The 12,742-nt window shown below is 32.8% G+C and overlaps 2 protein-coding genes across 3 annotated transcripts in view; both read right to left on the bottom strand.

Annotated features, from left to right (window-relative positions):
• Positions 1–3,030: 3,030 nt before the first annotated feature.
• Positions 3,031–4,381, bottom strand: LOC132200672 (uncharacterized). Its single transcript, XM_059626323.1, has 4 exons — positions 4,278–4,381; positions 4,050–4,226; positions 3,700–3,987; positions 3,031–3,230 (listed from the first exon to the last, which is right to left on the bottom strand). The coding sequence occupies exons 1-4, from the start codon at positions 4,329–4,331 to the stop codon at positions 3,072–3,074; spliced, it is 678 nt and encodes a 225-aa protein (XP_059482306.1). The 5' UTR covers positions 4,332–4,381; the 3' UTR covers positions 3,031–3,071.
• A 154-nt stretch (positions 4,382–4,535) lies between these two features.
• Positions 4,536–12,742, bottom strand: part of LOC132200740 (transcription factor Sox-2-like) — a 232,605-nt gene continuing 224,398 nt past the window's right edge. For both annotated transcript variants that reach the window (XR_009442189.1, XR_009442187.1), the window contains one exon: positions 4,536–5,331. The gene's annotated coding sequence lies outside the window, so the exon portion shown is untranslated. The remainder of the gene's footprint in view (positions 5,332–12,742) is intronic.

A 12,742-nucleotide genomic window follows, 5' to 3' on the forward strand; every position in this document is an offset into this window, starting at 1 on the left:
GTGCTGCGCGCTGGATTTTTTTTCTTTTAAATTAATAATTATTCCTCTTCAACTAAATACATGACATAGCCAGGTTTTATTTTTAATTAGAGAATTAATTCATCTGCATGGGAATTTTGCATAAACGTGCACGAGGGAGAGAAATTGCTCCAGCGCACATCTCTCTCTGTAAATGTGTTTTGTATGCCGAGTCGGGAAATTCGCTGCAAATGCAATAAAAATTACTCCATCCGTGATATTACGAGAGAGTCTCTGCTTTTTCTATTTAATTTAATTCGCATGCATGTCTGTCTGCGCACTTCTCTCTCTCTCTCTCGTTTAATTTTCGCATGAAATAAATACATGCTACATTTTCGCGTATATTACGTACCAAGGGTACTCTCTGTGATGATGAGTTTGTTACGCGACTGCCACAGCTTTATACGTTCTGCGCTGTAATTGCGCCCGAGCATCAAAGCGAGAGCACAGGACAGCGTTTTGCGCAAATAATTATACACATTTCGCGCCCAACGGAATAAAACTCATCCGATTTCATCTCATGCATGGGAATCGGGATTAATTAAAAATGCGCAGTCGGCTGCAAAATTTGCATTAAATGCGCAATAACTACCCGTGTTTTGTCGTCAAACAAGTCACAGAATTGGTTTAATATCGCATAAATACATTTAAATTTGATTTATTGTTATTTTGATAGCAATTTTGTTAATTATCAAATATTTAGAGGTGGTGAAAAAAAAGGGTAGCCAATTTTATTTTCAACGAATTAATTAACATTAAACCAACAACTAGACGAAGATGATTTTTACAAAATGTAGCGTATCATGCTTGTAAGGCATAAATCTTTGTGGCAAAAAATAAATAATTATTTTACCTACTTTGTAAACTAGAAGCACATAGAAAAAATTGAAACAATTAAAACAAATAATATAAAAACTACTCTTTTATTGTACTAAATAAAATAAATAAGATTTTTAATTTATTGAAATAATTACATATAAGTAAAGCGTAAGAAGTAATAATTTTAAAATAAAACTATAAAATTTGTTAAATTAATTTTAAAAACATTTGTAATAATTTTGATTTCCCTCATTCAAACTCGTCCCCCGCAGTGCAGTTCGTTCGCATTGATTTGGAAGTGCTTGTTAAGTGGAGCATTAGTCAAATATTGACCAATCACCCATTTGTGGAGCGCGGCTGAAATCAAATATTGGCCGAGACACTTGAGATGCTTCCTCTCTCTCTCTCTCTCTTCCCGTAAAACTCACTCTGCACACTCACTTGTATGTTCACTATACATTCACATACATATTACACTTCACACACGCGGGCGTGCGCGCGGATTGAGCAAACACGACAGCATCTGACATGCGAAACTTTAGAAACGCCGCCGCTCAACATTTTATACTTTGTTGATTGAGCAAACAAACACATTCGTCCCGACCGACGAACAGGAGAGAAAGAGAGCCGCGCACCGACCGAGGGCAGCTTTGCACCCTCCGTGCCAATTAAAATGTGCTTGAAAGTCAATCATTTGGAAATTAATAAATGCCCTGCAGAGTTCTATTTAATTAATTAGTTACTATATATGCAAGTGAAAAAAGCTGTCAATATGATTTTATTTGCAAATTTGATTGACCTTTGGTAATTGTGTCACTTAAATTCAAAATAAGTCATGAGGGTGAAAATGAAAACGACATTTTTTTCAAGAAATATGTGATTTTTGGAAACATTATTTTCCAAAATTTCTTTCAAGTTTAGTTATTTGATCTTGACTATTTGAAGACATTTTTGGTACTTTCTTTCAATTTCTTTTCTTTTGCTGAATCTATTCAAACATTGAGAAAATTTACAAGCAAAAGTTTTACTCCGAATTCACTAAAAATCAGTGAGTTGTTGGGAAAGAGGAATTAAAATAAATATTCTATATTTAATTTTATTTCTATAGAATTTGAAAATTATTGAAAAAGAAGTTTTTTTTTTTACTGTGTAACTCAAATTTTCTTGTGAGACTTTACATTTAATAAATTTAAACAAAATATCATTTTTTGGACAGAATTAAATTATACTTTTTATCACCGCAGCTAATGTAATAGAGACATTTTTAAATATTGCTTTTTCATGAGATGAAATTAAAGATAAAATACGTGCAGGGTCGAATGGTAATGAAGGCGTCAAATAATTTTCGGTGGCAAAAGCTCGGGCCAAAGTCGTCAGTGCTGTGACACAAATATAGCCACTAATGAACAAGAAAAACCGCACGCGTTGGCGGCAGTCGCAGGCGGGGTTGTTCGTGCAGTGAATGATGACTTTTGGGGCGCGAAGTCAAACACACTGCACAGTTTCGCAAGAGAATAAGAGAAACTCATTTGAGAGAGCGAAAATGTAGGCAACACACATAACAAAACAGTCTGATTCGGTCGGCGTGATATCTGCGGCTGACGTCACGTTTGACCCTTTGTCGGATCACGCAACATTTAGACCGTGATAAGGACGGGAAATTTATACAAAAATGTCATTTTTTTTTTTTTTAGAAAATATTCCATTTTTTCTGCTCTGATAATGCACATTTGAAGGGTCCTTTTTTTAACTTTGCGGCGGAAAGAGGCAATGAATTTTTATTGGTGTCGGGCGATAAGCCGCTCTTTTTGACCGCTCGACAATTAAATCACCGGCAGTGTGCGCCGTTTTTTGTGCACTTTCACGCACAAAAAGAGTCGCCGCCAGTCCAGTGTTGCAACAAACTCTTTTCTCCCCTTTGCATCTATAACTACGGAAGTTCCGGAGCCGTAACGACCTTTGTGGCTCGAGATGAACTTCCGGTTTCCGGTCACCGCGTGATGATGGACCTATCTCTGCCAAGTTATTCACACACAAAATGTGCATGCGGGTGCTTATTTTTAATATCGCGCGCCCACCAGCACCAAACCGGCCGACACCTTTAATACTCCCTGCTTTATAGATAAGTTCATATTTTTGGTTGGACCGAAACCATATATTATTTTGGATTGAGAAAATGAAATTATTTAAAAAATTCCATCATACATAATTATTTATTTACTCTCAACATCTGTTTAAAGGACTTGCTCCAGAACAATTCGAAGAGAATCCAGGGTCTTTCCCCCTCTAACGGTGAAAATCTGATTTTCATTCTCAAGAACGATTCCATCAGATTTGAAGAAACTTTTAATGTCTTCCCAATCAACCATAACGTTGGCAACTGTCCCTGCATCCTATGTTATAATAAAATAATATTTTATTAAAATTGCGGAGGATGAGGTGGATTTCATGAAAATTTCTTTGCCCGTTGAAAATATGAATAATTTATTTCATTTAATTAATAAGGCACAAGAAGTCCAACGAAAATTTATTGGAACCAGGCGAACCTAGTTGCAAAGAAAAAATTACCCCAAAAAAGTTGACCTGCGGTCTGTTGGTACTTTAAAAACCTAGGGTTTTGCGGTGTCAAAACTAACAACTAAAAAATAAAATAGCGAGAATTTAAATTTAATAAACAAAAATGGCAGAAATTAATTAATTTTCTTGGCAACCAGGTTCACCCGGCTTCAATTTTTCATGAAATCAGCCTCAAGAAATCCTACTTTTTATTTTACATTCCACCATTTAAATTAATTGCTAAATTAAGTAAAATTTGTCATATTTTATGCAAAATGCTCGATTTCCACTTGTAAAAAAACTAACCTGGCCTTGCAGAGCCAAATACAAGTTGCTCTCCTGGTCAACCTCGACTACGATCCACTGGGCCTTTGCAGACTGGAATTGATTATCAATATAATTCAGCTCCAAAGTCAAAGCTGAATTCTGCTCCCTAAGAGCGACCCAGTCACTCGTATCCAAAGACGTTAAGACGCCCCCTGAGGTCACAGTTGTATTTTGCAGGGTGGATTCGATATTTTTGACAGCGTCAGTAACAGTTTGGAAACCACTATTGAAGAGGTTTTGGATGGCAGTAATTTCCTGAATATCAACCTGCGTTTGTAAAATATTAAATAATTTAACTGATTTTTATAAACAAAGAGAGAGTGGCCAACATTAAGTCCTTGGAGTTTGGAGATAATTGTGTCCGCCAAGGCTGGGACCGTGGTGTCGAATCTACCCTGGAAGGTGACCAGAGCACCCGAGTAGGTGACAGACTGTTGACGGAAATAAACCACTTCTTCGCGGGCCAGGTAAACGTCAAAAGCCAAATCGTGGGTGCTCGGATTGGCCTGACAACAATTTTGAAATTTTTTTGGAGGAATTAAATTAAAAAAAAAAACCTGAGCAGTGCTGAGGACCAGGAAGGCGAAAGCCAAAAGTCGAAGAAGAGTCATGCTGGCGTTTAGTGCAAGGCGAGCTTGGCAAACGAATGAATGACTTTTGGATTTTGGTTCTCAAAAAGCTAATCAAGTAAAATGATAAGATAATTCAAGGACCCTAACAGATTTTGTAATAGAGCGACGTAACATATGAATTTTAATCAATTTGTTGTACCTAATGATTAATAAAATTTTTAATTTTGTACTTTTAAAGGAAAATTTTTATTTTTGTTACATCTCACAATCAAATCCGAAAGTGCGCATTGGATCTTTCTGGCGTCTTAGAAAGAGCAAATCAGAGAAAATATTATAAAATAACTATTTTAGGGCTCTAATTAAAAACTATTTAGACCATGAATCATAAATCATAATTTTTGATTAGAAGTTTTCTATTCTAAATATACAAATAAAATGTAATTTAGAAACTTGTTTGATTCTTAAAAATATTCTAGTTTCAATCTTTCGCGATACATAATAGAAAACCTGCTCTTAACTATCATTCTAATCTTTTTACGTGAGCAGACTCATGATTGTGAAGGAATGTAGAACAGAGTAGTGCTAATAGTGTCAAATTATGTTATCAGGAGAGAAGTTATTGCAACAGTAAATCACCTTATATGTTTGTTTTAATTTTAGTTTTGATTTTATCAAATTAATTCATGAAAATTGACAGAAATCCCCTAAGTGAGATTCAAGATATAAATAAGTAATTTAACTTTTAAACCGCTTAAATAAATTAAATTGAATGTAATTTATTTCTTTGTAACAGCTTTAAGTGTTTCGGTGACAAAAAAAAATTATAAGAGTTTATAATTTTAATTCGCCTAAACCAAGATAATTGGCGCTACAATAAAACAAGGATGTTTAAAAACTCTTGAAGCAAATTTAGCGTCGCGCGAACAAAAGCGTCAATTCGCAAATTTGCAAATCATCTCAGAATGCCGCGCGCCTTGCCGGATGAGTTTATATTAAAAGTGATGTCCTTGATGTCTCCCTAGCGTGCGTGAGTGAGGACCTGAAACAAAAAAGATATTGACGTGTGATCAACCGTGCATATAAAATATTCTGCCGCGGCATTATTAAACTGCGTCTCTATAAACACAATAATATATGGAAAAGTCCCAACACACCACAAATATTGTGATTTACAAACCGAAATAATGATATTGATAAATTGGAAAATAATTGAGCCAAATTGGAAATTCCAACTGTCTGGTTCAGATATTAATGATGGGAAATTTTTTGCAAAAAAGAGATTATTAAAAAATAGTTTCAAATAACTCAACGAAATACGAATATGAATTTTTGCCTTGTACTTTGCATCAATGGAATGTTTAATTACACATGATGTACAAGTTTTTATGTAATTTGATCTTTAGTCTGTAACCCTCAACACCCGCTCCTTTGTTGACCGGCCGCACATCAGATAATAGAAACAGATACGGTCTAAAAGCAACACAGTGGCTAAAGCATAAAAACATCAATTTTTTGAATAGGCGCTGCTGCCGCTGCTCGTCTGCTTTGTGTTTTCAATAAAAACAACAACTAACCTTACGCAACCTGAAATTAATTTGGCCTGCTCTTAAATCACTTAAACTTTTATGACTATAATACAAAAAATAAAATTGCAAAGAGCTTAATATTAATAACTCTACCGCATTTTTTATTTTGCTTATCTTATAAACTGCCAATGAAAATAAATTTCGTTTTTATTGATTTTGAATGTTGATATTGGTACTAAAAATTTATTACTATTATTTCAATGTTACAATTACTCTTCATTGTATGTTCAAACAAAAGCTGCTTGTAGAAACCGATGCAAAGTACTTTTTGAAAAATTCCAACGTGAATTGCTCTGATAATCGATATATAAAACTTTAAATGTTTTAAAATTAATTACTAAAAAAAGGTGAATGAGAAATAAATTTAACTAACACAATGTTTATAAAAAAAACATTAAAAATAGTAAAAAAATAATAATTTTTATCTTATTGTGTTAAATAAATTCTTAATTTATTTAATATTTCAATTAAAATGATATTGAAAAATGATTCACAACAAATTAAATATTGGAACGTTTGTAAAATATAAAAAATTGTTTAGTATAATTTAAAAACGAGAGCGCTTAACTAGTCCGACGAGGTAAGAAATGTCCGCCGTAATTTTCAGTGTGGACCTCGTTAATATAATTCGAGACGACTTGTATGGCACCTTTTTGATTCTTCCTCGCGCGCTGGCTCGTGTCGTGGAGTGTTGCATGCTCATTAGGGGGCACCGAACAAGGCGTCTTCACGTGACCTTTGACTGAAAGCCTGTATTTTTCACCGCCGGACGAGCGTCAAATAATCAGAAGGAGCCGCGAGAGCGCCAACCGGCGAAATTTGCTCTTTCGTGCCGTTAATGGCGAATAAATAAATAATTTCTGCGCCTGCTGGCACGCCACCTGTCTCGTACCAAATTTAACGTTTTCATTTAATATTTAAATGTAATTATGGTAAAATAACATTTTCAAATGTTTGAAAACAATTCTAATTTATTAAAAGACAAATTTTTACTACGCGTCGCATATTTTTGGTTAATTACTCTTGACGTGATGAAATAAATCCTCTGGAAAAGCAGCCTCGTGAGAGAGGAAGAGTTGTTGTTTTGTTTTTTTTTTTTGCAGCTTGGGAGAAAAATTGAAGAGGGAGAGATAATTATATTTATTATGAGACGAAGGGAAGATTAAAAGAATGCACAGAGGCTTGAGAACAGCTGGCGGGAATAACTCAGGAGGAAAATTCGTATAGTTTCAAGAAAATGATAATAATAACTGTTGTATTATGTTAAATATTCTCCTCACTCTGTAAGAGGTAAAAGGTTAACTAACAAAGTCGTAGATTTACTCTCCGGGAGTGAGAATAACTGCATATTATTAGAAAGTACTTAATATAAAAAAAGAAAAACGAATTGTGTTGAGAGTAATGAGTATGTGATTGCTTTATCGCAAAAGTACAAGTAAATTATTCCATTCAAAATAAAGCTCTTTTGAACATACGAATTTCAAAAAGTGCCACAGAAACAGATAATTAAGAATATAAGAGCCATCAATGAGATAAGAATAAATCATAAAAACACAATTTAAAATATTTTTTTTTTATTAATGTGTAATTTAATTAAAAATTTAAAAGTAAATTAAAAAAAAAACTTTTTTTAATTTTTTCCGTATTTAGTTTTTATAATAATTTTATTAAATTAAAATAATTTATAATTGTTCATTTCAATTTATTTTTGTTTTAAATCTAAATATAAAAAACTATTTAAAATAAGGGATTATTATATTTTCTTGATTATAAATATTTTAAAATTATATATTTTTATACTTCCCTGTTCACTCAGTTGTGTCAGTTATTAATTGTTCGAAAAAAATATTTTCTCTTCTTATTTTATTGAATCTCCTCTTATACGCATTAAACCAAATATTTGCTGATATTAATAAATTTGTTATTTAAATAATGAATAAAATAAATGAACAAAGAACAGCTCCAAATTCAATTTCATCTACACAAGTCGCATATTAACGATTATAATGAATAAATTTCATTCTTAACATTTTCAGACGAAAATTTGGCACGCTTTTCATGAATTAAATAAGGTTTCTCTATTTGATACAATTATCACCATTATTTTTTACTCTATAATAATGTAAAAACATGCATAATTTTGGCGAAAAATTTAAACTGTCATAATTTACAATTTTGTAAATTTGGATTACCCACTTCACGTTGCAGCAGAACAAAAATTAGACTTTCCCCTTTTGTTTTTGTTATTGCAGTAGAGCATAATTATTTTCATTAAATAGCCATGGAGTCATTTATGGTCAGCTGAATTCGTAAATTATGTGAATAAGCCAGGCGTGGTGCAGCGCAGAAAAGATCAAAAGAGGCTAAAGTGATTGTCCGCGTGCAAAAAGCGAGCAAAAGTCTCTCTCGTTAGCATGCGTGAGTGTGTGCGAATGTGTTGGCGCAAACTGCAGCTCAAACAATAATTATAATAAAATGGTCCCGTCGGGAACACAGAGGGAAAGAAAGGTGGCCGCGGGGGTTGGTTTTGAGTGCAGCTCAATTAGATTAGGAGACAAAGCGCGGCCTGCGGCTGCTTTTATTTATCTCGCGCGCGAGCACAATAAATTTCAATGCTCTTTCTCCGGCGGCGCAGCCGAATTCCACTGTCATTTTATTACGTACGCGGGCCCGGCGTAATTACGCCCGGTGCAGATTATTTCGTGATCACGGTGGCGTGCGTTGATTTCGTTTGTCCGCCTCGCCTCGCGCATTGTTCGGCCGCGGCCGTTGTTTTTCTGCAGGTAAAACACGACCTTGCCAATTCGCGTTACTCTCGGCCAAGTGCACACGGACCCGCGGAAAAAGCTGCTCCGAGCGTGTTTTCTCTGCCAAGACTAGATTTCAAAGCCTCCACTATGCACTGCTGTGGAATTTTCACTGGTATTCTTAATGAATATGTGAAATTTTTATCATACATAGCAATCCTTGCATAGTCCGCCATAGGAAAGTTCACTTAATTTTTTTGAATAAGAGTTTTTTGGAGAAGCTTTAGTATCATCTAAAATAATAAAAATTACAATCATCTTTGAAATGTTAGATTTTTATTAAAAATAAAAATTAAATTATTATAGAAATTTTAAGCACTTGAGAATCTTTTTTCATGGTATGGAAGTCCAAATGCATTGACCGAGAAGAATTGATTAATAATAATAATAAAATATTGTCGGATGTAGCAAATTAAATAACAAAAATTTAGATCAGCTATATAAAACTTATTAATAAATTACAATTTTATATGAAACGTGACGAAACATGTGCATTGATGTGCATCTTGGAAAAAATCCATTAAAATTATTATAAATTTCTGATGTTTTTTTTCCTGCAGTTTTAAATTTTCAGTGATTCTTATTTTATTTTTACTTTTCAAGCAAACTAAATAATTAGTATTTTGTCAGTTCACGAAATTACAAATTACTTCTGAAATGTATGTACAGAACAAAAGATATTTTGAGAAGTCACAAGAATGTTCAATTATTTTAAAATTGAAGTCACCAACCACTTTGAGCAATCGTTGACAAATTTTAATTTTTAAATCTATTTTCTTCGCAACTTAAAACACAATTTTAGCTTACTTTATTGCATTCCAAATTAAACCGTGTCTTATTTGGTTTTTTCTAGGAAAGAAATTTAAACTATCAAGAAAAGGTCAAATTTTATTTCAAATATTTCAAACATCAGAAATCTCGCTTATTAAATTGTTGAAAAAAGCGACTAAAACGATGAATTGTCTATTAAAAGTGTTTTTCAAATGAAATATGAAATTTAAAATATTGTCGTCCAGCACAAATACACAGATCAAACCTTATTGCTTGTAATTTTATTATGCATTTGATCACATTTGACAAATTAAAGCATTCAAAATGCTTAATTTAATTATTCAAAATCCATGAATTAAACAATTTTATATTTTATATAATCAATAAATTAATAAAAATAATTCATGGCCTCATTTCATAAGCAGAAAATTAATAACAAATATTGACAAAAATTCTTTGAATAAATTTAAACAGGCAATTAAATTGATGTAGGTGAAAATTCCACGATTGGTATCGGCGGCTAGAGCGGAGCAAACACAAGATGCGCTGCTGGGAAAGCGATGCTTGGCTGGGCGATGGCTTATCGACGAGATTCCTCGCGATCACTGATCCCTCATAGGTATGTAGCATGAAAAGCGGCGTGGCGTATGAGGAGCGAGCGGGACGGGAGCTGCGATACAGATTGGAAGCTACAGCACATGCATGGTAGTAGCTCTTTGCTACGTCCACCTGAGTGATCACAGGGCGGCCGACACATGCACCACCGCTCTCCAGATCAGAGCAAAGCACACATTTCGCCCAACAGCCTCTTCTAAATACACCAAAATAACCTCCACAGGCATTAAAGCGCCCCGTATATTGATTTACAGAAAATAAAGTATGGAGATGAGAGCTAAACATCTGATGAATCTGTTTCTGATATAGTCCATGCAATGCTAAATTTTTAAATTTAGGGAAATTTCAATTTAATGAAAATTAATTTGCAAAAGTTGAGATGTAAAAATTTCAAAATTTGCGGTAACAGATTTGTTTTAGTTCAGCTAAAAAAACTAAAAGCTTAAAAATGAATTTCTCTAAAAAATCGGTAATTTTCACGAAAAAATTTAAAAATTCCATCAATTTCTGTGAAAACAATTCACAGGTCTACCGCCGGAGAATGATATTTTAAACCGAAAACCCTAAAAGAAAATATCCGATCGAGAGGAAATCAATTCATTTCACAGTTATATAATTTAACATTTAATTCAATTTTTAATTAGAATTTTGATTTTCTTTTTCAAATGATCGAAATTAGATGAAAATGTTATTACAAATAAGTAAAAATTTGACCTGTTACAAATTTTCTAATATAGGTTTACAATTGAGAATCGAATCTTGAGTGAAATTTTCCACATCAGATTACTGATTTACTTTGTATTCCTCTTAAATTTTTGCAGATCTGTTATAAAAAATCAAAAAATGGTGGCAGAAAAAAATAATAATAATAATCAACAAAATGAATTTCAGGACTGTTTATTTTGTATGTTCTGTCTTTGTATTTTTTGATGTAATTTCTCTCTCTTGTAATCAATGTTATTTATAATATTGAATGTATGGGTGATGTATTTGGGCAGAGAATGTCCGTTGGTACATTAATAAACTGCAAGTAAAAAAAATCAAGCCCAAATTTAACAAGCATTGTTATTATATATAATTTTACATTTTGAGCTTCTATAATAATTTCCCCTTCAAGAGTTGGAACTTTTCTCTTCCACTTGTAGCATTTTTGGGTCCATACCATCCTTTCCTTCCTTCCTTAATATATTCCTTCCTCTTTTTACATCCCACGCAGCATCCCATGAAAATAAATGCTCAACGTAAATCTTTTGAGGCTCAAAGTATAAAATATCGCCCAGAAGCCGCATCTGTATAATCTCCGTTTTCACGACCATTCGGGAAACATATAAATTTATCGCGTTTTATTTCGCACGCGGCGTGCATAGGTCCATTATAATAAAGCGACAGGCGGGAGCATTTTACATTACATGGTATGTAAGTAAATGCGAGCTGCATGGCCCATTGGCTTTAGTCGCACGTCATTAACTCCTCTGGAGTAAGTAAGCGTGCGCTGCAGCCCGATCCTTTTCTTTCTCTCCGCGCGGCAAATAAAATATACAACACACACGCCGGGCCTCGAACAAAAAGTTGTATAATATTGTCAGAGAACTGGTATGGCGTTATTACCACTAAATCCTCTCCACCATCACTTATTTCTGCGGATGGAAAATAAAATAATGATGTTGTAGTATTTTCGGTTGATCAACGAACTCCTCTCGCGGCAAAATAACACACTAAATTTATCATTATGTGACATAAGGATTTTCACCTCATCAAATAATTTGCTAAATATTGAATATTAAAATTTTCTGCATCTATTTACATGGAAGAAAAATTGTTAAGATAATAATTGATCGTTATAAAGTTAACCGTATTATTAATTTAGTTTTTTTTTATTGGAATTTTAAGTTGCAAAATATGAACTTATATGGTAAAAATGTATACAATAATTCATCGCCCTTTTTGAAGCCTTTTGGCTTTCATTCAACTCATACATCATTTTTTGCTAAAGCGTAAAATAATTTAGTTGGAATTATTGCATTGATATTTTTTTTAAATAATGACAAATTACGTCGATCCCTATGCAAGCAAATAAAAAGAAAATAGCATTGCTATTATTAATTGACGTCGAGAAGGAATCAAAATTAATATTCCATGTCAAAATGTTCCATGACGTGGAGCATGAATATTTTTTGTGTAAAATTTGGTGAACTAGTATTTAAAAATTTGGTAAGCTTTAACTAGTGACATATTTCAAAGATTATTTCTGTAGACATATTGATCTATACGGAATATATTTTATCTAAATCTGTGAGGGAGACTCATAAAGTTCATTAATTGAAAAGTTACTATATTGATTTTGGTAGATTTAAATATATATTTATGAGCTCAACAAAAATATAATTAGCAGCTTATTTAATTTGAGCTGTTCTCAAATAAAATTGTTTTAAATTAAAATAATTAAAGAAAACATAAAATTTAAAAATATATTTTTTTAAATAAACTTTAAAAAAGTTATATTTAATGGTAAAATTTTGCTAGTTTAAAAATATAAAATAGTAGAGAAATTAAATTAATTAGCATACTTTTATGATAGATCAAACGCAGCAAAGGAACTTGAGGTGAATTAAAAAATATCACTGAACAAGCTATAAAATTTCTAGTGGAATAAACCGGCACAATGAGGCAT

This window comes from Neocloeon triangulifer, unplaced genomic scaffold, assembly GCF_031216515.1.
Source record: "Neocloeon triangulifer isolate White Clay Creek 2 clone unplaced genomic scaffold, ASM3121651v1 ptg000014l, whole genome shotgun sequence".
NCBI classification, from domain to species: Eukaryota; Metazoa; Arthropoda; class Insecta; order Ephemeroptera; family Baetidae; genus Neocloeon; species Neocloeon triangulifer.

Excerpts from the sequence above, each read along its gene's own strand:
- LOC132200672 (XM_059626323.1), bottom strand. The coding sequence starts at position 4,331 with ATGACTCTTCTTCGACTTTTGGCTTTCGCCTTCCTGGTCCTCAGCACT. Across the intron at positions 3,988-4,049 it reads CCAAACTCCAAGGACTTAAT|GTTGATATTCAGGAAATTAC; the intron begins GTTGGCCACTCT and ends TTACAAACGCAG. Across the intron at positions 3,231-3,699 it reads ATTTGGCTCTGCAAGGCCAG|GATGCAGGGACAGTTGCCAA; the intron begins GTTAGTTTTTTT and ends ATTATAACATAG.